Source organism: Hemitrygon akajei, chromosome 1 (genome assembly GCF_048418815.1).
Source record: "Hemitrygon akajei chromosome 1, sHemAka1.3, whole genome shotgun sequence".
In the NCBI taxonomy this organism is placed as follows: Eukaryota; Metazoa; Chordata; class Chondrichthyes; order Myliobatiformes; family Dasyatidae; genus Hemitrygon; species Hemitrygon akajei.
This window is the reverse complement of record NC_133124.1, coordinates 137315841-137343312: the sequence shown is the minus strand read 5'-3', so window position 1 is coordinate 137343312 and position 27472 is coordinate 137315841. Positions and strand designations below refer to the sequence as shown.

The window sequence follows — 27472 nt, the reverse complement described above, 5'->3', positions numbered from 1 at the left end:
AATTACTAAGGAGTTTTCAAGTCTGTAGTATTTCCAGTTGTGATGTATGGCTGTGAGAACTGGACTATTCACAATGCTGAGTACAAAAGAATCGACTTTGAACTTGGATGCTGGAGGAAAGTGTTAAGAGTTCATTGGACAGCAAGTGGATCCAACAAGTCAATACTTGAAAAAATACAGCCAGACTGCTCACATGGAGGCTTCATTATGAGACTAAAGCTCAAATATTTTGGCCACATCATGAGAAGACAGGATTCCTTGGAGAAGACTCTCATGTTAGGTAAATCAGAAGGTAAAAGAAGGAGTGGACAATAGAGGCTATGATGGATAGATAATGTTAATCAGCCAATGTGTCTGAATTTGGGGAATCTTAGAGAGGCAGTTTCCAACAAGAAGCCTTGGTGTGCAGGAGTCCATGAGGTCACAAAGAGACAGGCTTGATTTAACGAATGAACAAAAAGTCTTCAACATTGTCTTTTTTTGTGAAAGATTTTCTCTTGACATGTTTTTAAAAATTTTCATACACCTGTCCCTTCCTGATAACAGTCTGCATATCAATAATCATTTTGCTACCTGTCATCTGTCAAAAGCTTACCTTTTCTTTTTAATTTTCTAAACTCGCTTCATCAAAACCTTCCCACTAATTATTTTGATGGAAGCTGTAACTGCAGCCCAATTAACGGTTTTATAATCCCAGAGAGATTCATGATTTGAGGAGCAGCTCCTTCTTTCCCCAGTACTGGTGTCAGTGCCCTTGAACTGTTACTATTTTCCCCACCATGATCTTTGGACCATGCAATGATCAAATCTGCTGGAGAACTCATTGAAAAACAGCATCTGTATGGAAAAGGAATAGCCTACTTTTTGGGATGAAAACCTGCATCAGAAGCATGCATACAATCCTACCACCTTATTTAGTTTATGTACAGTACATGGCTTGCATAGATTCCAAGTTTTGTTGTTCTATTTTTTAAATCTGGACTTGCTGCAGATAAATTGATTAATTACTCAAAAGTTCAGGAATCTCATCCTGAAAACAGCTGAGATGTTTGGTCTCAGTGTTTACTGCCCAACAATTCTTAGCTAATTCATTTGGGAAAGCACATCTTGCTCAGTGAAGGTTGGCATTTTAAGATACAATTTTGGGAAGGTGCTCAGATTTATTTCAGAATTGTTGCTGACTTAATTAAACATGAAAGCAGAGTTTCAAGTTTCTAGCAGTGATCATCAATAGTCAGCCCTAGTTCAACCACGCAGATGTCATGGTCAAGAAAGCCTGCCAATACCTCTACTTCCTTGGAGGCTAAATAAAGTTGACATGACCCTATCGACCGTTGCAATTTTTAATTGATGCACCATAGAAAGCACCTGTCTTGATGCAGCACGGCTTGATATGGTAACTGTGCTGCTGGTAACTAAGAAAGTGAACATAGTCCAGCACAACATGCAAACCACAGTCCCCTCTGTGGATTCTGTCTAAATTTCTTGCTGCTTCCCTCAGTAAAGCAGCCAGCATAATCAAAAACCACAGCTATTCCAAACATTCCATCTTCTTCCCTCTCCCATCAAAGCCTGAAAAGACTGAAAGCACAGACCATCAGGCTGAAGGACAGCTTCTTCCTTGTTGTCTCAAGACTATTGAATGGTTTCCTAGTACAATAAGATGGACACCTGACTTCACAATCTAACTCATTATGATATTGTACCTTTATTGTTCCTGACACTGCACTGCCACTGTAGCTATTGCACTTTATTTCTGCATTCTGTTACTGTTTTACCCTGCACTACCTCAACATACGGTGTCTTTTTTTTATGAACAGTGTGCAAGATAATCTTTTCACTGCACCTCAGTACATGAGACAATAATAAACCAATTCCAATCTCCAAGGGAAATCAGGACAGCAGATCCATTATGGGTTTCGTTAACAAAATTTGAAGACCATTAACAATACAGGTTGCAAGGACTTGATCTTCAGCTTCCCAGGGCGCACAGCTTAAGTACATGTACTTTAGATGGTAATACAATTTGGGCTAATAAAAAAATAATAAAAAGTAATACAGTACTGTATCAGACAGTGGCCAGTGAAAGATACGGAAACTATGGCGAGGGAATGAAATTTGTTAAGTGACCATAAGACATCGGAGAAAAATTAGACTGTCCGGCCCATCAAATCTGCTTCGTCATTCCACTGTGGCTGACTTATTATCCCCCCCAAACCCAGACTCCTGCCTTCTCCCCATAACCTTTGACTCCCTTACTAATTTAGAGCCCATCGACCTCTGCTTTAAACATAGCCATTGACTAGACCTCCACAGCCGTGGCAATTAATTCCACAGACTCGACACCCACTGGCTAAAGAAAATCCTCCTCATAACTTGTTCTAAAGCAATGTCCTATTCTGAGGCAAGACCGCCCCACTACAGGAAATATACTCTCCTCTTCCACTCTATCTAGACCTTCCAACATTTGACAGGTTTTCATTAGGGTTCCTGCTCATTCTTCTAAGCTCCAGCAAGTACAATTCCAGAGCCATCAAATACTTCTCATAGCCGGGATTATTCTTGATAACCTCCACTGGGTCTTCTCCAATGCTAGAACATCCATTCTAAGGGGCCAAGATGGCTTACAACACTCCAAGTGCAATCTGATCAATGCCTTGTAATGCTGAGGCTTTATATCCTTGCTTTTATATTCTATTCCTCTTGAAAAGAACGCCAATATTGCATTTGCTATCCTTAACATCAACTCAGTCTGTAAGTTACCTTTCGGAAATCCTGCACGAGGTCTCCCAAGTCCCTTGGCACCTCTGTTTTCAGAATTTCTCCCCGATTAGAAAACAGTCCATACTTCTATTCCTTCTACCAAAGTTCACAACCCTACAATTCAGTAAATTATATTCTATCTGCCATTTCTTTGCCCATTCTTCCAACCTGTACAAGTCTTTCTGCAACTTCTCTTCTTTCCATCTGTTTTCATCTCTTCCCTCCATCTGTTTTCATATCATCCACAAACTTGGCCATAAAGTCATCAATTCCACCATCCAAATCATTGACATATGACATGAAAAGAAGCGGTCCCAACACCGACTACTGCAGAACACCACTAGTCACTGGCAACCAACCAGAAAAGGGCCTCTTTATTCCCACTCTTTCCTCTTGTCAGCCAGCTATTCATGCTAGTATCTTTCCCATAAAAACATGGTCTCTAATTTTGTTTAGCAGACTCATGTGTAGCACCTTATCGGAAGCCTTCTAAAAATTTAAGTAAACAAGGTCCACTAACTCTCCTTTGCTTTATTTATCTATTGATACGGTGTGAAGTAAGTCCTTTTGATCCTTCGAGTCAAGCCACTAATCATGAACAATTTACAATGACCAATTAACCTACCTGGCATGCCTTTGGACTGTGGGAGAAAACCAGAGGACCAGAAGAAAACCCATTGAACTCCAGGGTGTAATAGCATCGCAATAACTGCTATGCTATGGTAATGCCTTGCCTGTTTCTCCTCAACGAGGCCAACAGATTTGTCAGATAAGATCTCCCTTTACGGGAACCATGCTGACTTTGGCCTATTTTATCATGTGCCTCCAAAAACCCCAAAGCCGCATTCTTAATAATAGACTCCAACATCTTCCCAACCACTGAGGTCAGGCTATCTGGCCTATCATTTTCTGTTTTTTGCTCCTTCCTTTTTAAAGAGACATTTGCAATTTTCCAGTCCTCTGGAGCCATTCCAGAACCTACTAATTCTTGAAAGATCATTACTAATACCTCCACAATCTCTTCAGCTACCACTTTCAGAACCCTGGAGTGTAGTTGTACTGATCCAGGTGACTTACCTATCTTCAGACCTTTCAGCTTCCCAAGGACCTTCTCTTTAGTAATAGTGATTATGTTCACTTCTACCCCCTGACATTCTTGTATTTCTGGTATACTGCTGGTGTCCTCCACAGTAAAGACCAATGCATAATACTTATTAAGTTTCTCCGTCATTTCTTTGACTCCATTACTAACTCTCCAATATTATTTTCTAATGGTCCAATATCCACTCTCACCTCTTTTAATCTTTATATACCTGGAAAAATTTCTGTTATCCCCTTTTATAGTATGGGCTAGTTTACCTTTATATTTCATCTTTCTTCTTTTTATTGATTTTTTATTGCCTTCTGTTGGTTTTTAAAAATCTTCCCAATCCTCTAGCTTCCCACTAATTATTGCAATATTGTATACCCTCTCTTTTGCTTTTTTGCGTTTTTGACTTCTCATCAGCCACGAATGCCTCATCCTTCACTATGAATACTACTAGTACTATTTTGGGACATATCTATCCTGCAATTTCTAAATTTCTCCCAGAAACTGCAGCTAATGCTGTTCTGCCATCATCCCTGCTAGTGTTCCTTTCTAATCAACATTGCCCAGTTCCTCTCTCATGCTTCTGAAATTCCCTTTATTCCACTGTAATACTGATATATCTGACTTTAGCGTCTCCTCAATTTGCAGGGAGAATTCTATCATGTTACGATCACTAACTGTTACGGGTTCCTTTATATTACGCTCACTAATCAAATCTGGTTCATAACACACATCTAATTCAGGATTGCCTTTACTCTAATGGGCTTAAGCACAAGCTGCTCTAAAAAGCCAAGAATGAGGGCCAAGCATGGCTGCTTTAGTCTTCTCAATGTTGAGTTAACAATGTGCTCTAGGCATCAAACAAATAATAAGACAATTTAGAGACAGGTGAAAGGTTAATATGGTTTAGTCTACCATGTCAAAGATTGCTACCCTATTGGATAGAGAAGAGTATTATCTTCTGTCACAATTACATAGGATGTTGTTTATAAGCACAGAAGAGGAACTGTGGAGGGGCAAAAGCCAGAGTAGATAAAATTAAGAAAGGAGTCTAATGCAAGGTGAAAGAATTAACCAGGAAAGGGAAACTGGTGATGGGCTAACAGCCTGAAAAGGGAGAAGATTTGTTTTCCGGTTGCATGAGAGAAGACTTGAAAGAGGAGGCAGATTAGCTAGGGATAATATGTTATCTAGAGATTAGGTAGTTGATGTTAACCACCATCAACTAACAGAATTTAAGAAGGGAACTTGGAGATAAGTAGTTAAATAGGAATGAGGTATGTGGAGCAAGAGGTGTTATCACTTAGATGTACATAATTTGCAGAGGGCTCAAACAAAAAAAAATCCATGTTTCAAATGCTTTTTTGGAAATATTTCAAAATGAGCTTGGTGAAATAAGTGAAGCTCCAGATGGTTTCAAATTAAGAAACTAAAGGGTCCATGAGGTTTCTGTATATACTGTTGCTGTGGAATATAAGAGAGAAGTTTAAGATGATAATCTGCAGGAGACAAGTGAAACCAGCAGTGTTCAGAGCTCAGAATAACGTTGGAATAGTGAGTGATTGGGCAAATTCATTCTAAATATTCATGTTACAAAGTACACACTTACTTGGATGTTTTTTCAGCTTCTTCAATTATTTCCTTTCTAATTATTTCTATTTCAGCTTCATGTTCTTTCCGCAAGACACGTAGATCTTTCTGTAGTCTAGTGTGTTCTTTACGCAATTTCTGTTTTTCATTTTCTGCCTCTTCCAGTTTGCAACCCATTTCAGTTTGCTGTGCTCGCAAGTCATCCAACAACTTAAGTAGCTCCAAGTCAGATTTTGACTTCTCTTCAGAACCTTCCTCAAAGATCTTAAGCAGAGAAATTTTTTCCTGCAACTGCTCCTGCAGAGCCTTTATCTCTTTTCTATAGCCCTCAGTTAAAGAAGTTCCCTCTAATCTTGCCTTATTCCCAATGTCCTGCTTTAAGGTGAGACCATCTTCCAATTCTATCATATCTTTTTCAGTAACTTCCTTCCCCGTTTCTAACTCTGCAATTCTCTCTTCCATCTCAATTATCTGTTTATCTTTTATGCTCAATTGTAGCATTAAATTATTTAATTTATCAGTTTTCTCTTGTTGTTTCTCACACAATGAGTCATACATATGTTTCTGCTGTTCAATTTCTGGCTGAAGCTGTTCTGTTTTCATTTCCCCCTCCACTTCAACAATTTCTAAATGCTTTTGAACATTCAGGTGAGACTTAGTGACTTCTTCAGAGTCATCAGTTTTAACACTGACTTCTTTGTATTTTTGCATCATCCCATCTCGTGCTGATAACTCTGTCTGTAGAGCCATTATTTTTTCCTCATAGCTTTCTCTCAACACTTTCAGAAAGTTCTCCTTCTCAAGTTGCATTTCTTTTTTCACTTCATCAACCAACTTTTGCTTTTCTTCTTTTTCTGAAACTACTGTAGCTTCTAAAGTTTTCACTTTTTCCTCCAGGACCTCATTTGTTGCATCTTGCACCTCTGCTTTTTGTTTCAAGTCTCTTAACTGTTCATCCATGCATTTTTCTTTCTCTTCCATTTGGTTTATTAACTGTTTCCTGATTTTTGCAATTTTCTGCTCTGCCTTTTTCTTAAATTCAGCTATTTTGGCAACACTCTCTGTTTTCAGCTTAGTTTCTAAATCCCTCAATTCTTCATCCTTATTTTTAAGATCCAATCTGGATTGCTCCCATTCAGTCTGTTTTCCTGAAAACTCAACCCTCAGTGACTCTATCTCTTCCTCAAATCTTTCATTTTTTTCTTTAGCTTCCTTGAACTTGATACACTGTTCAGAAGCTGCAGTCTGAGCCTGCTCCAGCTGTTGCTTCATCTCCTGCAATTCCATTTCCTTCTGTTGCAATTGTTTGGTGACTTCTGTGATTTCAGATTGCTGTGACTTCATAGCAGTATCTTCTTCCATTTCGATTATTCTGGATTTAGTTGCTTGCAACTGAGCCTTCAGTTCATCAACTAATTTCTCTTTTTCATTTTCTGCATGTTCCATTTCAATTCTAAGATTTTCAAAATTGTTAGACAGTTTCTCTATCTCTGTTGTCAATGCTAACAATTTACCATCCTTCTCTTCATTCTCTTTAACAGACATCTCAAAATTTAACTCCAGTTCTTTCATTTTGCTGTTATGCTGTGCAAATTTAGATTCTGTTTTTTTCTTCCATTCTGTTAACTTGTGCTTATATTGATCTACTTGGCCAAGAGCTGATGTTTTTTCTTGAGAAATAGCTTCAACACTTACAGATAGTTGACTTATTTGATCCAGCAGCTTTTGCTGTTCTACTTGATGTTGTTTGTTAAGCAAGGATAGAGCTTCTTCTTTATCTGCAAGACAAACACTATGCTCAAGCTGCAACTTTAAATTCTGTACATCTTTCTCTAAACTTAAGATGATTGATTCTTTTTCCTTCAGTTGTTCAGTGATGGATATACAAGTATTTGCATTTGCTGCCAGTTCTGTTTTATACTGCTCAATTATTGCCTCCTTCTCTTCTAAAACCTGATTGCTGAATTTGCTATCTTGTTGTAGTGTGTCACGCTCTGCACTGATGCCTTGCAATTCAGATTGCAACTCCTGAAAGTTTTGTTCTTTATTTTGCAGTTGTTGTGTGATATGCTGCACTGAATCATTTAATAAGACATTTTGATTTACTAACTCTTGAACATGAGTTTCTAAATCATCATTTTGACAGATCTTTCTCTCAAGTGCCTTCTTTACCTTCTCAATTTGATTTTGGTAGACTGTAATCCGCTCATTTAAATTGCTGATCTTATCAAAACAGAACAAAGATAATTTATTGGTTTGTAGGTCTATTTTCCCACCTGTTTCATTGAAACAGTTTATTAATTGCTTGATTTGGTTCCCAAATTCATTCTGAAGTTCAACAGAATTTTCTTGAAGTGCTTTTTCATGTTCCTTACAACGCAGGTTTTCTAACAGCTGTAGTTTATCCTCTGATTCTTTCAACAAGCAGTTTTGCTCATGAATCTTCCTCTGGCTTTGTTCATGTGTTTTTTTAAGCTCACTTAATTCATTTTCTAACTCTGTTCTTTCCCGTAAATTCTGGCTGGTATTCTCTTCAAGGGTCTCTAATCTAGTTTTAAGGATTATTTCATTTTCCATCAAAGAAGAGACCTGAGAGGATGCTTCTTTAAGTTCCTCTTGAACCTGTTGCATTTTATTTCCTGTTGAAGCAATCTCTTCTGTAAGCTCTTCTACTTTCCTGGATAGTTTATCCTTATCATCATTGGAGGCTTTTAGACAAACTTTCATTTTTGTAAATTCTTGCTCCTTTTCCTGAATCTCAACCTCGTACTTTTCTTTCAGTTCTTCCACATGCCGATCCAGTCTATTCACCCAACTCTCATTCAGCTCTGCAACCTCTTTTTTGTGAATTTCATTTAGACTCTCCAGTTGTTGTTTCTGACTGGATTCCAACTGGGCCACAGTTTCATTGATTCCTGTGGAACTTGATTGTGCCAATTCTACCATCTTTGTATTGAACATCTGTTCCTTTTCAATCAATTCCTCCTGCTTCTCCTTTAGCTCTGCTTTCAGTTTTATTTCCAGTTCAGAAAGTTGCAACTTGAATTTTTCTTGCATTCCTTTTCTACTTTCCTTCATTTTTCCCAATTTTGTTTCAAGTGTTCTAATTTTTTCCCCATATTCCTCATGAAGTAAAGCAACTTGGTGCTCATGCTGTTTATGTTCATCTGCCCGTTGCCGACTGACCTCTTCTGCTTGTTGTTTTTTATTACTGAGTGCCTGATTGAGTGCCCTTTGCTTTTCTTCTGAACTTTCCTGCATTTGTACAATGTCTAATCCCAGCTGAGTAATTCTACTTTCATATTGCTCGGTTAAGGAAGCTATTTTTTGGATCAATTCATTGTTTTTTTCTTCAAAGCTTCTGAATTCCTGTGCCTGCAATTTGTAGTTCTCTAAATTAGCAGTAACCTCATTAAGTCTGATTTGATATGACAATTCTTTTTCTTCTAACTGTTTGTTAAGATTCAACTTCTCAGTTTCCATGTTCCTCAACAAGTTCTGTATCTCTGTTAGTTGTGCTTCATACCGTTGACACTGGTCACCTAGTTCACAAGTCATCTTTTCTTTTGCAGTTTCCTGCTCACACTTTCGGGCTTGACTGACAATTTCAAGTTCTGCAGAAAACACTGCAGCTTCTCTCTGAATTTTTTCAAGCTCTGTTGTCAATTGTTCATTTTCTGTTTGTAGTTCTTCTATATTTTTGTCTTTTTCCTCTAGAAGATGGTGGAGGCTGTTTAACTTTTCTGTAAAATTTTTCTCAACTACACATATGGATTGTTCACCATCTTTTCTTGCAACTTCAATCTTATCATTATAGTCTATTTCTTTCTGTTTTAGTTTCTTCTCCAAGTCTTCCTCAACTGAAGATAATTTATTTTCCAACTCCTGCCGTACCTTAAGTATTTCTGTCATCTCAGTTGAGAGCAACTCCAACTCAGTTTGTTTCAAATCAAGTTTCTCCAGTGTCTTTTGGTTCATTTCCTCAATGTGTGCATGGAATTGGGTTTCCTTCTCCTTCAATTGTGCTTCCAGTTCTCCACATTTTTCTTCGAGCTCCACGACTTTAGCCTGCTCCTGATGCAATTTTTCCAACCATATTTGTTCCTCTTCCTGACTTTTAATTTTCAGTGAAATTTGCTGTTTTTCAATTAAAGCCTCCATTTCTTCTTTGTACTTGACCTTCTCTGCCTCAAGCTCTTCTGAATTCATTTCACTGTTTTGTGACTTTTGTACAAGTAAACTTTCCAATTCCAATACTCTCTGGGGGGTAAAAAAAGAAAAATCCTTTTAATTTCACATACCTGCTTGTGTTGTGCCAATAATTAAACAGTAAATCATTAACAAATGTTTGGTTATTGAATGATGCAAAATTGGCCATAAGCAAGTCAGCATTCAACTGAAATGCACGTAAAAAAGTCTTTTTAAATAAACTTCAACTTTCCAAACACTTCCAACTACTACTAATTTAAAATACATTTGATACTCAACAAAAAAAAGATATCCAAAGACAATAACCCCGATTTTAAGCAGCAAAGGCCTTCACATCACATCAAGCTGCCCACAGAAATCCAATGGAGATCTGACAATAGGGAAGCTGTTCAAGCAAGCAGACTGAAGACTATCACAATTCAGGAAGTAAAATGTAAAGATCAATTTACCGTAGATTCCGGATTTTAAGCCGCTACTTTTTTCCCACATTTTGAACAGCTTTGAACTCTGCGGCCTTTAATCCAGAGCGGCTAATACATGATTTTTTTTTCATGCCGCCTCGTAAACATTTTGCCTCGTAACAGTAGACCAATAAAATTGATGAGTAGTTCACAGAGGTCCAATGAAATTGTACGATAAATCAAGCGCACTTTCACAATTAAATTATTGTAAATCAGTCATTTGTACTCACCCTCATCAACATGGAAAACACTCGAAGAAAAGCATTGTGCATATGGCAGTTATTTAGTTTATAATATTTTCGCTTAGTAATTCATTTTCTAGTTAAAGTTAGAAGAGTTTTAACTATATTTGTTTTCTGTACTACATCGCGGGATGCTATGACGTCACACCCGGTTTCGCCGCGTCTTGTGGGATACCAGTTTGCGATAAACGGGAAGGAGGGGGCGAGCGGCGGAGCGGCATTAGATCTGAGCGAACGCTGCTTTTAAATGCCGTTTGCGATAAACGGGACGGCGGGGGGGGGGGAGCGGCGGAGCGAAAACGCTGCTTTTAAGTTAAAGGCGATCAATAACTTTTCCTGGTAGGCTGCAGTATATATATTTTTTACCAGTCGTTAGGAGATATTGGAATGTTGTTCAGTAAAGAAGTATACGCAACATATATTTAAAAGTAGCCGCGTTACGGGCACGGTTCGAAAAAAAGCATTTGCAATATGTATTTGTTTTTGTTACCATATGGATTTAATTAAAAGTTAAAAAATCCTCACGTGTAATATCTTTCTGTGTAAATATCTCATATTACAACGTGGGACACCTGCGGCCGAAAATCCGGTGTGGCCTTTACAAGTAAAAAATTGATTTTATTTCTAAAATTAGAGCCAGCGGCTTTTAATCAGGTGCGCTCTGTAGTCCGGAATCTACGGTAAATTATTTTAAAGGAATAAACAATGGTCCTGAAGAAGGCTCTCAGCCCAAAATGTTGACTATCTATTCATTTCCACAGATGCTACCTGACCTGTTGAGATCCTCCAGCATTTTGTGTGGGTAACATTAATTAATAAACAAAAGTTCATAAGAAAGAATGAAAATTGTACAGAACATGTATGGAAGTCTCAAATATTACTTGCACTGACAGAATGCAACTGCAAACTTAAAATTTGGCTTATCAGAATCAGGTTTATTATCACCAGCATGCGATGTGAAATTTGTTACGAGGGATGACTAATAAGTTCATGGCTTAAGGTAGAAGGAATCAATTTTAGAAAAACTAGCATATTTATTTTTCAATATAGTCCCCTCCTACATTTACACACTTAGTCCAGCGGTCGTGGAGCAGATGCTCCACAGATGCCGTCTCTGTAGACGATGGCATCTTGGACCTCCAGAGGTGGTCCACAGCAAGGGTGATTGATAAGTTCGTGGCTTGAGGTAGAAGGAGATGAGTTATTAACTTTAGACTTTCTGCATAATCACTCAGAGTTGAACTGCACATGCATGTAACAAGAGCTGCATAACTCATCTCTTTCTACCTTAGGCCACAAACTTATTAATCACCCCTCATAACTTAGCAGCAGCAGTTCAATCAATACATAATATAGAAGTTAAAAAAAATAAGTTGGGGACTTCCGGTAAGATGGCGATTGTTTAGCTGCTCCGAACTTTTGTTCCGTTACTGTCGCTATCTTTGCACTAAATGTCTCCATTTTTGAAACCTTAGTTAGGAATTATTTCGGTATCTCTTACTTGCCTGTGAATATATCTAACTTACAATGTCTAGCAAGAGTTCTAAATCCGGGAGAAAAGAAACTATGACCCCGTCGGACGAGACACTGGTTGCGCTCGGAAAGCTCCGAGACAAAATCTTAAAGGAATTTAAAACCGCTTTCAAACAGTTAGAAGACAAACTGGATCGGATCAACTATAAAGTGGACAAACATGCTGAACACTTATCTCGCATCGATTCGACTTCTGAAGATTTAGAAAGTCGTGTTCGATACTTGGAGACTCTCTGTTCCAGCTTAGAGGAAAAATCTCTAACAAACTTCTTTCCAAAATGGTGGATCTCGAAAATCGCAGCAGACGCTGTAATATCAGAATTCTTGGATTGCCAGAGGCGACCGAAAAGGGATCAACCGTGAAGTTTTTCGCCGAGTTTCTCTGTGAGTTATTCGGGAAAGATTTGCTTCCGAAGCCGCCCAAGCTCGAACGGGCACACAGAGTTTACGTTCCCCCCGGAATTCTGGGCTCCCACCCGCGACCAGTAATCTTGTGTTTCCATCAATACCAGGTAAAACACAGTCTGATTGTAGAGGCGCGTCGCAGGGGGTCTTTTCCTTTCCAGGATACAACCATTCGCTTTGTGGAAGATTTTGCACCCCAGACCTTAAAGATTCGCGCTGAGTTTAAAGGCGCAATGAAAGTGCTTTTTGATCGTGGTTTCAAACCTTCTCTTCGTAACCCTGCCGATCTACGGATCAAGCTTAATACCGGGAAATACAAGTGGTTCAAATCAGCGAAGGAAGCTGAAGCATTTGTGGCAAGTCTTCCGGCTATCCAGTCATCTTCGGAATCTGATCGGATCTCCTAAAATGGTGGATAAGTACTCCTCGTAGTAAAATTACTTTTTCTGGACTCGGAATTCACTTCAATCACTCAGACATTATTCATTGAAACTTTAAGGGCTGTTGACAATCTCTCCCGGGATTTGGTGTGTGTGTAATCTATTTTTATTCTTGTATAACTTTACCTACAGAGTTCTACAACTAACTCTAACTTGTTTTGGAGGTTCGAAGTCTTTAGTGAAGGCCTCCCTGTTTGTCGGTTCACAGTTCAATTGCTGATTTATTTTTCCTTTGTTTTAAATATCTATTTATTTTATCTTTTTTTTCTTTTCTTCACCCCTTTTTTCTAATCTCTGAATTTTTTTCTCCCTTCTCTGTAAATGGTTGATAAATACTCGTCTTGAATTTATAATTTTCCCCTTCCTCTTTTTTTCTTTTTCTTTCTTACCTTTTTTTCCCCTTTCTCTTACTTTATTCTTCTATAATTTTTCGCGAGTAGGTTAGTTTTGGTTTTCTTCCGATTTTCTCTGTATTAAGTTTTATATTTCTGCAGAAGGTGTTCTAATCTGTAGTTATGTTTTCTAGTGCATAAACTAGTTACTATTTGCTATAGTATTTATACGGAACTGTTGTTAATGACACAGATCTGGAAGTTGTATTTGGGTTAATTTTTTTGGTAGAGCTAGCTACTTGTTTTGGTAGCCGTCTAGTTTTGGGTTGTGCGGTTGGGGTGAGTTTTCCAGTTCCAACATCTCTTTATTGCTCAGGACATGTTTATATTTTGACCTTACGAATCTATGTTTACATCTCTGCTCCCAGACTGCTATTGTACTGCTTGACTTTTTATATGCCTGCTGCCTTTTATGCATTAGTAATTGATAATGGCTAGTGCACTTAAATTCGTGAGCTGGAATGTAAAGGGATTGAACCACCCTGTTAAAAGGAGGAAGGTATTCTCACATATCAAACAACTCAAAGCTGACATTGCTTTCCTCCAAGAAACTCATATTCGTTGTTTTGATAACTCCCGGCTTCTGTCAAAGTGGGCGGGTCAGCATTTTCATTCATCCTTTGCCGCTAAAGCTAGGGAAGTTTCCATTCTTATTAACTCAAATACTCCTTTTGAACTCCATAATAAAATATCTGATACAAATGGCCGTTTTATTATTGTTTCTGGTAAACTATATAACACTAAAGTTGCACTAGCAAACCTGTATGCCCCCAACTTTGATGATGTAACTTTTTTGAACGGTTTTTTTCCTCACTACCAGACTTAAACTCATACTCTCTTATACTGGGTGGTGACTTCAACTGTTGGTTGGATCCTAAACTGGACCGATCGTCCTCTGTTACCAGATCACCTACTAAATCTGCCTCAGCTATTCAATCGTTTCTCTCTAATTTTGGTATCTCTGATATATGGCGTTTCCTCCATCCTACGGAGAGAGATTATTCTTTTTTCTCAAATGTTCACCATACCTTCACTAGAATTGACTATTTCTTACTCGATAACCAACTTATCCCATTTGCCCACTCTTGTGACTATCAGAGTATACTGATTTCTGACCATGCCCCAATTACCCTCTCTCTGAACTTTCCTGGTCTCCCTCAGAGGAATAAACACTGGCGGTTCGATTCAACTTTATTATCGGATGATGATTTTGTAAAATTTATTAAGGATCAGATAACCTTTTATTTTAACACTAATACATCACCTGAAGTGCCATCCCAGATTGTCTGGGATGCCATGAAAGCATATCTGAGGGGTCAAATAATCTCTTACACAGCAAATCTCAACAGACCGTGCAGATCGAGCAGACCTCATTAACCAGATTAAAGATTTGGATCAAATATATGCCCAAACTAAGAACCCTGAATTATACAAGAAGCGCGTTGAACTCCAAACTAAATTTAACCTTCTGTCCACTCAACCTGTCGAATGCCAACTTCTCGAAAGCAAGAGTCGCTTTTACACTCATGGGGATAAGTCTGGTAAATTCCTAGCCAATCAGCTGAGGCGTTCCAAAGCCAAACAACATATTACAAAGATCCGGAAGGAGAACGGAGACTTTACATCGGATCATTTAGAAATTAATGACGCATTTAAAAATTTTTATTCTCGGCTTTATTCCTCTGAATCTCTGAATGACAATATCTCTGTGGATCAATTTTTACAGAATCTGAATATCCCCTCACTTTCATCTGATTTCAAAGCCAAACTCAATGCACCTATATCACCAGAAGAAATATCTTTTGCAATTTCTGCACTGTCCTCAGGGAAATCTCCTGGACCTGATGGGTTCCCTGTGGAATTTTATAAATCATTCTCTTCACTTCTTTCTCCTCAGTTACTTTCAGTATTATCTGACTCGTTTAATTACGGCAAATTGCCACCCTCTTTCAATGAGGCATCTATTATTCTTCTTTTAAAAAAGGGCAAAGACCCAACAGAGTGTTCCTCGTACAGGCCGATCTCTCTGCTCAATGTTGATGTAAAGATCTTAGCTAAAGTGTTGGCTCATAGATTAGAAACCGTTATTCCCTCCATTATCTCTGATGACCAAACAGGCTTTATTAAAAACCGTCTCCCTTTTTTTTAAACATTCGGCGTCTATTTAATATTTTATACTCAGTTCCAACTGGGACTCCTGAATGTGTTATCTCCCTTGATGCGGAGAAAGCATTTGATCGTATAGAGTGGAACTACCTTTTTGCAGTCTTAGAAAAATTTGACCTCGGCCAAAGTTTCATCTCTTGGATCCAATTGCTGTACCTGTGTCCTACTGCTTCTGTTCTAACTAATTTTCAGAAATCCCAAGTATTTAATCTCAAACTTGGCACCCGTCAGGGATGCCCCTTAAGTCCCTTTCTCTTTGATTTGGCTATAGAACCTCTGGCGATAGCATTTCGAAATTGTCCTGAATTGACCGGGATTTGGAGAGGGGGTGTTGAGCATAAAGTTTCTCTCTATGCTGATGACTTATTACTCTTTCTCTCAAATCCGTCTACATCCTTACCTCTAATGTTTTCACTTCTTGACCAGTTTAGCCAAATCTCTGGCTATAAACTCAACTTACATAAGAGTGAACTTTTCCCAATTAATAAAGAAGCACAAGAACTAATATTTCGTGATCTCCCTTTTAAAGTAGTCCATAATCAATTTACTTATCTTGGAATTACAGTCACAAGGAAGTTTAAAGATCTCTTTCGTGAAAACTTTGTCAATCTTTCATATGCTATAAAACAGAGTCTGGTACAATGGTCACCTCTATCTATGTCCTTGGTAGGTCGTATTAATGTTGTTAAAATGTATGTTCTCCCCAAATTTTTATACTTAATTCAATCTATCCCAATTTTTATTCCTAAATCTTTTTTTGATTCCTTAGACTCTATTATTTTGTCATATCTGTGGCAGAATAAGCGCTCTAGAATTAATAAAATCCACCTCCAAAAATCTAAAAAAGAGGGTGGCATGGCTTTACCTAACTTTCGCTTATATTACTGGGCAGCTAATATACGTTGTGCTGCCTTCTGGTCTTTCTTCCACGGTCAACCCGAGTGCCCTAACTGGGTGGCAATGGAGTTGAGCTCCACTAAAGAATTATCTATATCTGCACTTCTTGGCTCTGCACTCCCTAGCAGTCTGCCCAGATCAATAGCTAATCCTCTGGTTAGACACACTTTGCGTATATGGGCTCAGTTCAGGAAATGCTATGGTTTCCAGGGGTTTTCCGTTTCTAGCCCTGTCGCACATAATCACCTTTTTTTACCTACTACGTACGATTCAGCATTCCATGTTTGGTACAGGAAGGGCATTAGACATTTTGAAGATCTCTTCATTGATAATCGCTTTGCTTCTTTTCAGCAGCTCTCTGTTAAGTTCAACCTGCCTAACGCTCACTTTTTCAGATATCTCCAAATCCGACACTTTACTGCTCCTTTAATTCCTAACTTTCCTGAAATGCCTGCGAAAAATGCTATGGACCTATTTCTTTCCATTAATCCACTAGGTAAAGGTTTAATATCAATTATCCGAGATAAACTAGCAGCCTTACGACGGGCCCCTGTGGATAAAATTAAAATGGCCTGGGAGCAGGATTTAAATATCTCCTTATCCGAGGAGAGCTGGGACTCAGTTCTCAAATCGGTTAACTCAACCTCCCTTTGTGCTCGCCATTGCCTTTTACAGTTTAAGATTGTTCATAGAGCCCATATGTCTAAATCTAAACTATCTCGATTCTACTCCGCTCTGTGATAAATGCAAGAGGGGCGTGGCCTCTCTCATCCATATGTACTGGTTCTGTCCTAGCTTGGAGAAATTCTGGAAAGATGTCTTCACTACATTATCGGGTATTCTGAATCAGCACCTAGAACCTAACCCCTTAATTGCTCTGTTCGGTTTTTGGGGCGAGACAGATTTATGTCTGGGTCCGACCAAATGCTGAATACTATCCTTTGCCTCTCTCCTGGTGAGACGCTTGATCCTCCTTAGATGGAGAGATGTTGCCCCGCCCACTCATGCGCAATGGCTTAGCGACATTATGGCCTGCTTGGACCTCGAAAAAATTCATTATTCAGTTCTTAATTGGATCTAAAGTTCCATAAGGTCTGGGGACATTTATCGAGTACTTTCATAACCTTCCTCTTGACTAGGGTTTTTTTTTCTTTTTTTTTTCTCTTCTTTCAGCTCCCTTTTTTTTTCTGGTAGTAGGCATTATTATTCTCTGTTGCTAAGTGTATTCACAGTCTGGGAGTTTGACTGTCCGGACTTATACTCTTTATATTGTGTGGTGGTTGGTCTGGAGTTGTTGTTTTTTTCTTGTGTTGTGGGGCTTGGGGAGGACACTAAGCTCATTTGTCTTTAATTTAGGTGCTTTTTTGTTAAATTCTCTTCCTTTGTAGCATATTGTTATTGTATGCTTAATCTTGCACTGCATTAATGCTCCTCATTGGGATTTGGGGTTTTTAATTTTGTAAAATGTTTTGAAAAACTAATTTTAAAATTTTTTTTAAAAAAAGTTAATCAATTACAATATACATATACTGACTAGATTAAAAAATCATGCATAAAACAGAAATACTGTATATTAAAAAAAAGTAAGATAGTGTCCAAAGATTCAATGTTCATTTAGGAATTGGATGGCAGAGGGGAAGAAGCTGTTTCTGAATCATTGAGTGTGTGCCTTCAGGCTTCTGTACCTCCTACCTGATGGTAACAGTGAGAAAAGGGCATGCCCTGGGTGCTGGAGGTCCTTAATGGACGCTTGCCTTTCTGAGACGCCACTCCCTGAAGATGTCCTGGGTACTTTGTAGGCTAGTACCCATGATGGAGCTGAGTACATTTATAACCCTCTGCAGCTTCTTTCAGTCCTGTGCAGTAGCCTCCCCTATACCAGTGATGCAGCCTGTCAGAATGCTCTCCACGATATATCTATTGAAGTTTTTGAGTGTATTTTTGACATGTCAAATCTCTTCAAACTCCTAATGAAGTATATCCGCTGTCTTGCCTTCTTTTTAACTACAGTGGGCCCTCCTTATCCACAGGGGATTGGTTCCGGGACACCCCCCCCCCCCCCCCCCCCCCCCCGTGGATACCAAAAAATGCGGATGCTCAAGTCCCTTATTTAACCTGTCTCCATGCGGTGGTCTTTAGGTCCCAGCAGAACCCCGGACCTTATTTAACCTGTATCAGTGCGGTGGACTTTAGGACCTGGCGCAGCTCTGAATCTGCAGTGTTTCTGTTCACGAAAATAATCATGATTGAAAATAAAGTGGAAGTAATAAAGCGACTGGAAAGAGGTGAAACGCCATCAGTCACTGGAAAAACGTTAGGCTACAGTCGGTCAACGATCGGAACAATTTTAATGGAGCATGTGAAAGGCCCTGCCCCGATGAAAGCTACAATTATTACTAAGCAATACAGTGGTTTAATTATTGAAATACATCTGTTTCTTAAGTGTTTTATATCATGGAAAGGTAAAATATATACTATATACTAAGACAAATGTTTTACTAACTGAGGCTACATAATACCAGATGTACCTGCTCCAACTTCAAATCCGACTTAAAGATGGACTCAGGAACGGAACTCGTTCATAACGCGGGAACTGCCTGTACTTTTAAATCATCTCTAGATTACTTGTAATACCTAATACAGTGTAAATGCTATGTAAATAGTTCTTATACTGTATTGTTTAGGGAAAAATAACAAGAAAAAATAGTCTGTACTTGCTCAAACGAGTGCTGAGAGAGAGAACTTACGGGTTTTCCTGATCCGCGGTTGGTTGAATCCGCGCATGCGGAACCCGCGGATAAGGAGGGCCAACTGTACATCCATATGTTGGGACCAGGTAGATCCTCAGAGATCTTGACACCCAGGAACTTGAAATTCTCACTCTCTCAACTTTTAATCCCTCTATGAGGATTGGTATGTGTTCCTTCATCTTACCCTTCCTGAAGACCACAATCAGCTCTTTTGTCTTAATGACATTGAGTCCCAGGTTGTTGCTGCGGCACCACTCCACTAGTTGGCATATCTCACTCCTGTACACCCTCTTGTCACCACCTGAGATTCTACCAACAATGGTTGCATCGTCAGTAAATTTATAGATGGTAATTGAGTTATGCCTATCCACACATTCATGTGTATATAGAGAGTAGAGCAGTGGGCTAAGCACACACCAGAGGTGCACCATTGTTGATCGTCAGCAAGGAGGATATATTATCACCAATCCGCACAGATTGCGGTCTTCTGGTTAGGAAGTCAAGGATCCAAGTGCAGAGGGAAATAGAGAGGCCCAGGTTCTGCAGCTTCTCAATCAGGATTGTGGGAATAAATGATGGTATTAAATGTTGAGCTACAGTTGATGAACAGCATCCCGATGTAGGTACGGTATTTGTTTTGTCCAGTTGGTCTAAAGTTGCGTGGAGAGCCACTGAGATTGCATCTGCCGTTGACCTATTGTGGCAATAGGCAAATTGCAATGGGTCCAGGTCCTTGCTGAAGCAGGAGTTCAGTCTAGTCAAGACCACCCTCTCAAAGCATTTCATCACTGTAGAATGTGTGTTAGCAGGTGATAGTCATTAAGGCAGCTCACATTATTCTTCTTAGGCACTGGTACAACTATTGCCTTTCTGAAGCAGCGGGAACTTCCGCCCATAGCAGTGAGAATTGAAAATGTCCTTGAATACTCCTGCTAGTTGGTTGGCACAGAGACACTGTTCAAATGTAATTATGATTTAATTTGCTATTGAAAACCTAGCAATTAAAGATCAAATGTTATATCACAGTAAATGCCAAGAAATATACAGTAGGTCAGGTAGTGTTTTTTGGAGAGAAAAAAGAATCGATTAATATCAGCAATATATTCTGATCCTCAGCAGAACTAAAGTTTTACCGTACACTTCCATAATAATTTCGAATATACCGGTACTTTATTTTACCCTGCACCCTTTTGTTAAACTAGTGCATCTGTCTCTGTATAACATCTCCAAGCACAGGACTTTCTCACAGGTATCTCATGGAGCCCTTTTCACATCTTATCACACAGAAGATACAAAAGTCTGAAAGCATATACCAACAAGCTCAAGGATAGCTACTATCTCGCTGTTATAAAATGATTGAATGTTTTTTTAACATGGTAAGATGGACTCTTGACCTCCCAATCTACCTAATTGGAACATTACACATTACCCTCTACCTGCTCTGTACTTCCTCTCCACAGTATTACTTTAGTCTGCATTCTGTTATTATTTTACTTTGTACTACCTCAATGTATTGTTGTAATTAACTGATCTAACTGGATGGTATGAAAGACAAGATTTTCACTTTATCTTGGTATATGTGACTTCAAGATAAATTCCAAGAAATTGCCTGTAAAATGGGAACGATACCAGAATACAGACACAGCAAAAAAAGATGATTTTAGAAAATATTTTCTAAGTTTTTCACAATGACTAGCTGAAATCTGTGAACTATACTGCCCTGAAGAATTACAGAACTGTTTCATGCAATGATCTTTCTCAGTGCAATGATACTGATCTTTCATCAGCACTGACACAAGCCAGTTACTTCAAGTTCCCTTTCTCTGATATTTACTCTACTCTGAGAAATTGAAATATAACAGTGTGTTGTCCAGCTCTGTAACAACATCACTTTATAACTGGTATCAAGTTAACCTGTAAAAGCAAACCACACAGTATTTAAATATTTAGCATCCCCATCAGGAAATCTGTAATTGGAAACTGTTTACCTTCATACAATTTTTTTCTGCACAACACTTCATTACTGCAATGGTTCACAAATACGCACCATGAAAATTTGAAAATACATTATTATACTGTAGCTTAAATTAAAATAGCAAGGTTAAAGCCACATAAACGTATCTTACTGTTTTGCAGGTTTCTAATTCTCCTTGTAGTTCCTGCATTTGCTTTTCAGCTTGTGTCCGAATAGCCTCTCTTTGCAATTCTTGCTCTTCCAATGCCAACAAGGTTTGCTGTTCTTTCTCTTGTTGCTGTTCTCTGTACTCAGCATGACACTTATCCTGTCAAAATTATTTTCTACACATTAACAAGTGATGAATCTCACTCCAAAGATCAACAGCATTCAAAAATTTTAAGATATTAAGATTGAAATTTCTTAAGCATTACCAGTATGTGATTTTTTTTCTCTTCTTTTATTAACCGTATGTTTGGAAAGTATAAATGGAATTTAAAACTGATGAGTGAGGTAACACATTTATTGGGGGCAAACAAGGCAAAGAAATAAATGAAAAATGATGAGTTACACACGCAAAATGCTAGAGGAATTCAGCAAGTCAGGCTACAACAAAACAAGGGAATTAACAATTGCTGTTTTGGGCTGAGCTCCTCATCAGGAGTGCCTTTTGCTCAACATTTCCAGCAACTGCAGATACTTGTCTGATCCATAAAGTTCCTCCAGCATCTTGTATCCTACACTGGAGATTTGCTTTTATTACTTGAGGTGTGGAATGCAAGAGGCAGAAGGTCAGGCTGAAATCAGACCATAACACAGAAGCAGAATAAGGCCATTTAGCCCATCAAGTCTGCTACACCATTCCATCATGGCTGATTTATTATCCCTCTCCTGCCTTCTACCCTTAACTTTTAGCATGCTGACTAATCAAGAATCTATCAACTTCTGCTTTAAACATACCCAATGACGTGTCCTCCACATGTCATGGTCCAAATTGGTTCCCCTTTAAATTTAGTTAGGTTGCGATCCGGACCACTGACGCCTTGTTCCCTTTTAATTTTGTTTCATGCGTCCCTTGAGCTTGGCAATCAAGGTAATCTACCTTCGACCCGAACGGGCAGCTTATAAGCCCTTGGCTTTAGCCGTTCGGGGCGAGAGTGTTAAAGAAGCCTTCACAAATCGCCGCCACTACGACAAGCCAGAGTGATCCAGCCCGCATCGGAGAATCAGCAATTCGCCTTCCGTTGCCAGAGTGGGTCCGGGCAAGGTCAATCTACCAGGGGTGAGTGGAAGGCGGAGTCCTGACTCAACGTTTATTCCTCCTGTCTGTGTCTACCCATCGAAGAAGTCTCGGCTCGGTGCCTGAGTGGAAGGCGGAGTCCTGACTTGATGTTCCTGCCCCTTGTCCATGTCTACCATTTGAAGAAGTCTCGGCTCGGTGCCTGAGTGGAAGGCGGAGTCCTGACTTGATGTTCCTGCCCGCTGTCCATGTCTACCCATCGAAGAAGTCTCGGCTCGGTGCCTGAGTGGAAGGCGGAGTCCTGACTTGATGTTCCTGCCCCTTGTCCATGTCCACCCTTTGAAGAAGTCCAGCTCGGTGCCTGAGTGGAAGGCGGAGTCCTGACTCGATGTTCCTACCTGTTGCCTCTGTCAGGCAGGTCCGGCCCAACTGCTGCTGCCCAGCGGGGTTCTGCCCCTTCCTACCCGTTGCCTCCGTCGGGCAGGTCTGGCCGGACTACCGCTGCCCAGCGGGGTTCTGCCCCTTTCTACCCATTGCTCACCAAGGGCCGTGGCAGTCCCAGTCCCCAGGGTCCGAGTCCAAGGTCCGTGGCTGTCCATGCTCCCCCTGTCAGAGTGCAAGGTCCGCGACTGTCCCAGTTCCCTGTTTCCAAGTCCCAGGTCCGTGGCGATCCAAGTCCCTAGTCCCCTAGTCCTAGGTTCGTGTTTCTCTTTGTCCTCAATTTCCTGATCTTCTGTGTAGCGAGTAATAAACGCTATTTTATTGTACCTAAGAAAGAGGTTTTTGCCCCACCTCGTCACACCACAGCTGTTTGTGGCAATGAATTCCACAGATTCACTACCCTCCAGCTGAAGAAATTCCTCATCTTTGTTCTAAATAGATATCCCTCTATTCTTTTTCTTAAAATTTTTTTAATTAATTTTTCAAAACATTTTACAAATTAAAAACCCCAAATCCCAATACTCATCTTGAATTTATAATTTTCCTCTTCCTCTTCCTTTTTCTTTTTCCTCCTTACCTTTTTTTTCCCTTTCTCTTACTTTATTCTTCTATAATTTTTCGTGGGTAGGTTAGTTTTGGTTTTCTTCTGATTTTCTCTGTATTAAGTTTTATATTTCTGCAGAAGGTGTTCTAATCTGTAGTTATGTTTTCTAGTGCATAAACTAGTTATTATTTGCTATAGTATTTATACGGAACTGTTGTTAATGACACAGATCTGGAAGTTGTATTTGGGTTAATTTTTTTGGTAGAGCTAGCTACTTGTTTTGGTAGCCGTCTAGTTTTGGGTTGTGCGGGTGGGGTGAGTTTTCCAGTTCCAACATCTCTTTATTGCTTAGGACATGTTTATATTTTGACCTTACGAATCTATGTTTACATCTCTGCTCCCAGACTGCTATTGTACTGCTTGACTTTTTATATGCCTGCTGCCTTTTATGCATTAGTAATTGATAATGGCTAGTGCACTTAAATTCGTGAGCTGGAATGTAAAGGGATTGAACCACCCTGTTAAAAGGAGGAAGGTATTCTCACATATTAAACAACTCAAAGCTGACATTGCTTTCCTCCAAGAAACTCATATTCGTTGTGTTCTTAATTCGGATCTAAAGTTCCATAAGGTCTGGGGACCTTTTATCGAGTACTTTCATAACCTTCCTCCTGACTAGGGTTTTTTTTTCTCTTTTTTTTTCTTCTTTTCAGTCCCTTGCTTCCAGCTCCCTTTTTTTTCTGGTAGTAGGCATTATTATTCTCTGTTGCTAAGTGTATTCACAGTCTGGGAGTTTGACTGTCCGGACTTATACTCTTTATATTGTGTGGTGGTTGGTCTGGAGTTGTTGTTTTTTTTCTTGTGTTGTGGGGCTTGGGGAGGACACTAAGCTCACGTCTTTAATTTAGGTGCTTTTTTGTTAAATTCTCTTCCTTTGTAGCATATTGTTACTGTATTAATGCTCCTCATTGGGATTTGGGGTTTTTAATTTTGTAAAATGTTTTGAAAAACTAATAAAAAAAATTTTAAAAATTCGTCTCAGAGCTTTCCGAGCGCAGCCAGGGTCTCGTCTGAGGGAGCCGTAGCTTCCTTTCTCCCGGATTTAGAACTCTTCCTAGACATTGTAAGTTAGATATGTTCACAGGCAAGTAAGAGATACCGAAAAAATTCCTAACTAAGGTTTAAAAAAATGGAGACATTTAGTGCAAAGATAGCGACAGTAACGGAACAAAAGTTCGGAGCAGCTAAACAATCGCCATCTTACCGGATGTCCTATCCCTCTATTCTGAGTGTGCATTTTGTTCCTAGACACCCCCACTACAGTAAACACATCTACTATCAATGCCTTTCAATATTTTTGGTAGGTTTGAATGAGATCCTTCTGATTCTTCTAAACTTCAGTGAGCGCAGGCCCACAGCCAAACACTCCTTGTATGTTAACCCTATAATTCCATAAATCATTCTTGTGAATCTCTCCAATTCAAGCAAATTCTCTTAGATAAAGGGCTTAAAACTGCTCACAATACTTCAAATACAGTCTAAACCAATGCCTCAGCATACCACCCTTGTTTTTTATATAATAGTCCTCTTGAAATGAATGCTAACATTACATTTGCTTTCCTTACCACCTGCAAGTTAATCTCAAACAAGAGAAAATCTGCAGATGCTGGAAATCCTAGCTACACACAGAAAATGCTGGAGGAACTCAGCAGGTTAGGCAGCATCTATGGAAAAAAGTACAGTCGACGTTTTAGGCCAAGACCCTTCGGCAGGACTGGGGGAAAAAAGGGAGTTGTTATAAAAGGTGGGGGAGGAGAGAGAGGAAAACACAAGGTAACAGGCGAAGCCTGGAGGGGGAGGGATGAAGTAAAGAGCTGGGAAGTTGATTGGTGAGAGATACATGGCTGGAGAAGGGGAGTCCGAAAGAAGAGAACAGAAGGCCATGGAAGAAAGAAAAGGGGATGGGGAACAGTGAAGTGTGGGGTGAGGTGGGGTCCATTATCGGAAGTTTGAAAAATCAATGTTCATGCCATCAGGTTGGAGGTTACCCAGACGGAATATAAGCTGTTCTTTCTCCAACCTGAGCACGGCCTCATTGCAACAGTACAGGAGGTCATGGATTGACATATCAGAATGGGAATGGGAAGTGGAATTAAAATGGGTGGCCACTGGGAGATTCTGGTTTTTCTAGCGGACAGAGCGTAGGTGCTTGGCAAAATGATCTACCAACCCACATCGGGTCTCACCGATAAACAGAAGGCCACACCAGAAGCACCAGACACAGTATATGACCCCAGTATGCTCACAGGTGAACTGTTGTCTCACCTGGAAGGACTGTTTGGAGCCCTGAATGGTAGTGAGGGAGGTGGTGTTGGGGCGGGTGTAGCATTTGCTCCACTTGTAAGGGTAAGTGCCTGGAGGAAAGTCAGTGGGGAGGGATGAATGGACAAGGGAGTCACGTAGACAGCGATCCTTGTGGAAAGCAGAAAGTGGGAGAGGAAAATGTGCTTGGTGGTGGGACCACATTGGAAATGGCTGAAGCTCCAGAAAATTATTTGCTGGACACAGAGGCTGGTGGGGTGAGAGCAAACGTGCGTGAAATGGAAGAGATGCACTTGAGGGCAGTGTAGATGGTAGAGGAAGGGAAACCCCTTTCTGTGAAAAAGGAGGACATATCCTTCGTTCTAGAATGAAGGATATGCACCTGCTCTCATCCTGAGAGCAGTTGCAGCAGAGACGGAGGAATTGAAAGAAGAGGATGCATTATTACAAGTAACAGGGTGGGAAGAGGTATCGTCCAGGTAGCTGTTACAGTCCATGGGTTTATAATAGACATCAGTAGATCAGCTGATCCAGAGATACAGACAATAAGATCGAGAAAGAGGTGGGGAAGCTGTCCGAAATGGACCAAATGTAAATTTGAGGGCAGGGTGGAAGTTGAGGGCAAAGTTGATGAAGTCAACGAGTTCGGCATGGATGCCGTAAACAGCACCAATGCAGTCATCGATATAGTGTAGGAAAAGTGGGGGACAGACACCAGTGTAGGCTTTGAACAGGCTGTTCCACGTAGCCGACAAAAAGGCAGGCATAGCTCGGACCCACGGCTAAACCTTTGGTTTGAAAGAAGTAGGAGGACCCAAAGGAGAAACTATTAAGAATGAGGGCAAGTTCCGCTAGGTGGAGGAGAGTGGTGGTGGAAGAAACTGGTTGGGTCTGGTGTCCAGAAAGAAACAGAGAGCTTGTGTGTACGGATTGGACATCCAAAGTGAAAACAATGGAAATGATGGGGGCAGGGAACTTGAAATCATTGAAAAGATCCGGAGTGTGTGAAGTGTCACACAGGTAGGTAGGAAGAGACTGGACCTGGGGATAAGACAGAGTTGAGATAACCTTTATGGATTCCTACACGAGGACTCTCGAGACCCTTTGCACCTCTGATTTTTAAATTTTCTCCCCGTTTAAAAAAGTCAACATCTTCATTTCTTCTACCAAAGTGCAAGACCACATACTTCCCTGTAGTGTACCATCTGCCATGTCTTTGCCGATTCTCCCAATATGCCTTAGACCTTCTGTAGACTCCCTGCTCCCTCAACACTACATGCTCCACCACTTACCTTCGTATCGTCCACAAATTCGCCACAAAGCCATCAATTCTTACATCCAAATTACTGACATATAACGTGAAATAAATGATTCCGATACCAACCCATATGGAACACCAGCAGTCAGCAGCAGCCAACCAGAAAACGCCCCTTATATTCCCACTGTTTGCCTCATGCCAGTCAGCCTATCTTCTATCCATGCTAGTATTGTTCTGGTAATACAATGGGCTCTTAGCTTGTTAAACAGCCTCATGTGCAGCACCCTGTCAAAGGCCTGCCAAAAATGCAAGTAGACAACATTAATTAACTCACCTTTGTCTATCTTGTCTAGTTAATTCTTCAAAGAATACCAACACATTTGTCAGGCAAGATTTGCTCTTAAGGAAACCAGCCTGTTTTATCATGCGCCTCCAAGTCCCCAGAAACCACATTGTTAATACAAGACTCAAACATCTTCCCAACCACTGAAATCAGGCTTACTGGCCTATAATCTCCTTTCTTTGGCCTCCATCCTTTCTTAAAGAGTGGAGTGACATTCGCAATTTTCCAGTTCTCAAAAACCACTCCAGAATCTAGTGATTCTTAAAGGATTATTACTAATGCCTTCAAAATCTCTTCTGCTGCCTCCTTCAGAACCCTGGAGCGCTGTCCATATGGTCCAGGTAACATATCTACTTTCAGACTGTTCAGCTTCCCAAACACCGTTTCCACGGTAATAGTAACAAATCTTCTACACCATGACACTCTCGCATT

General features: G+C 39.9%; 1 protein-coding gene across 5 annotated transcripts in view; it reads right to left on the bottom strand.

The window, feature by feature from the left end:
• The window catches only part of golga4 (golgin A4), a 206774-nt gene that overhangs the window by 54426 nt on the left and 124876 nt on the right, over window positions 1-27472 (bottom strand). For all 5 annotated transcript variants that reach the window (XM_073052403.1, XM_073052411.1, XM_073052419.1 and 2 more), the window contains 2 exons: window positions 21065-21220; window positions 5463-9703 (listed from right to left, as the gene is read on the bottom strand). In XM_073052403.1, coding sequence (XP_072908504.1) covers window positions 5463-9703; window positions 21065-21220 — 4397 coding nt within the window. The remainder of the gene's footprint in view (window positions 1-5462; window positions 9704-21064; window positions 21221-27472) is intronic.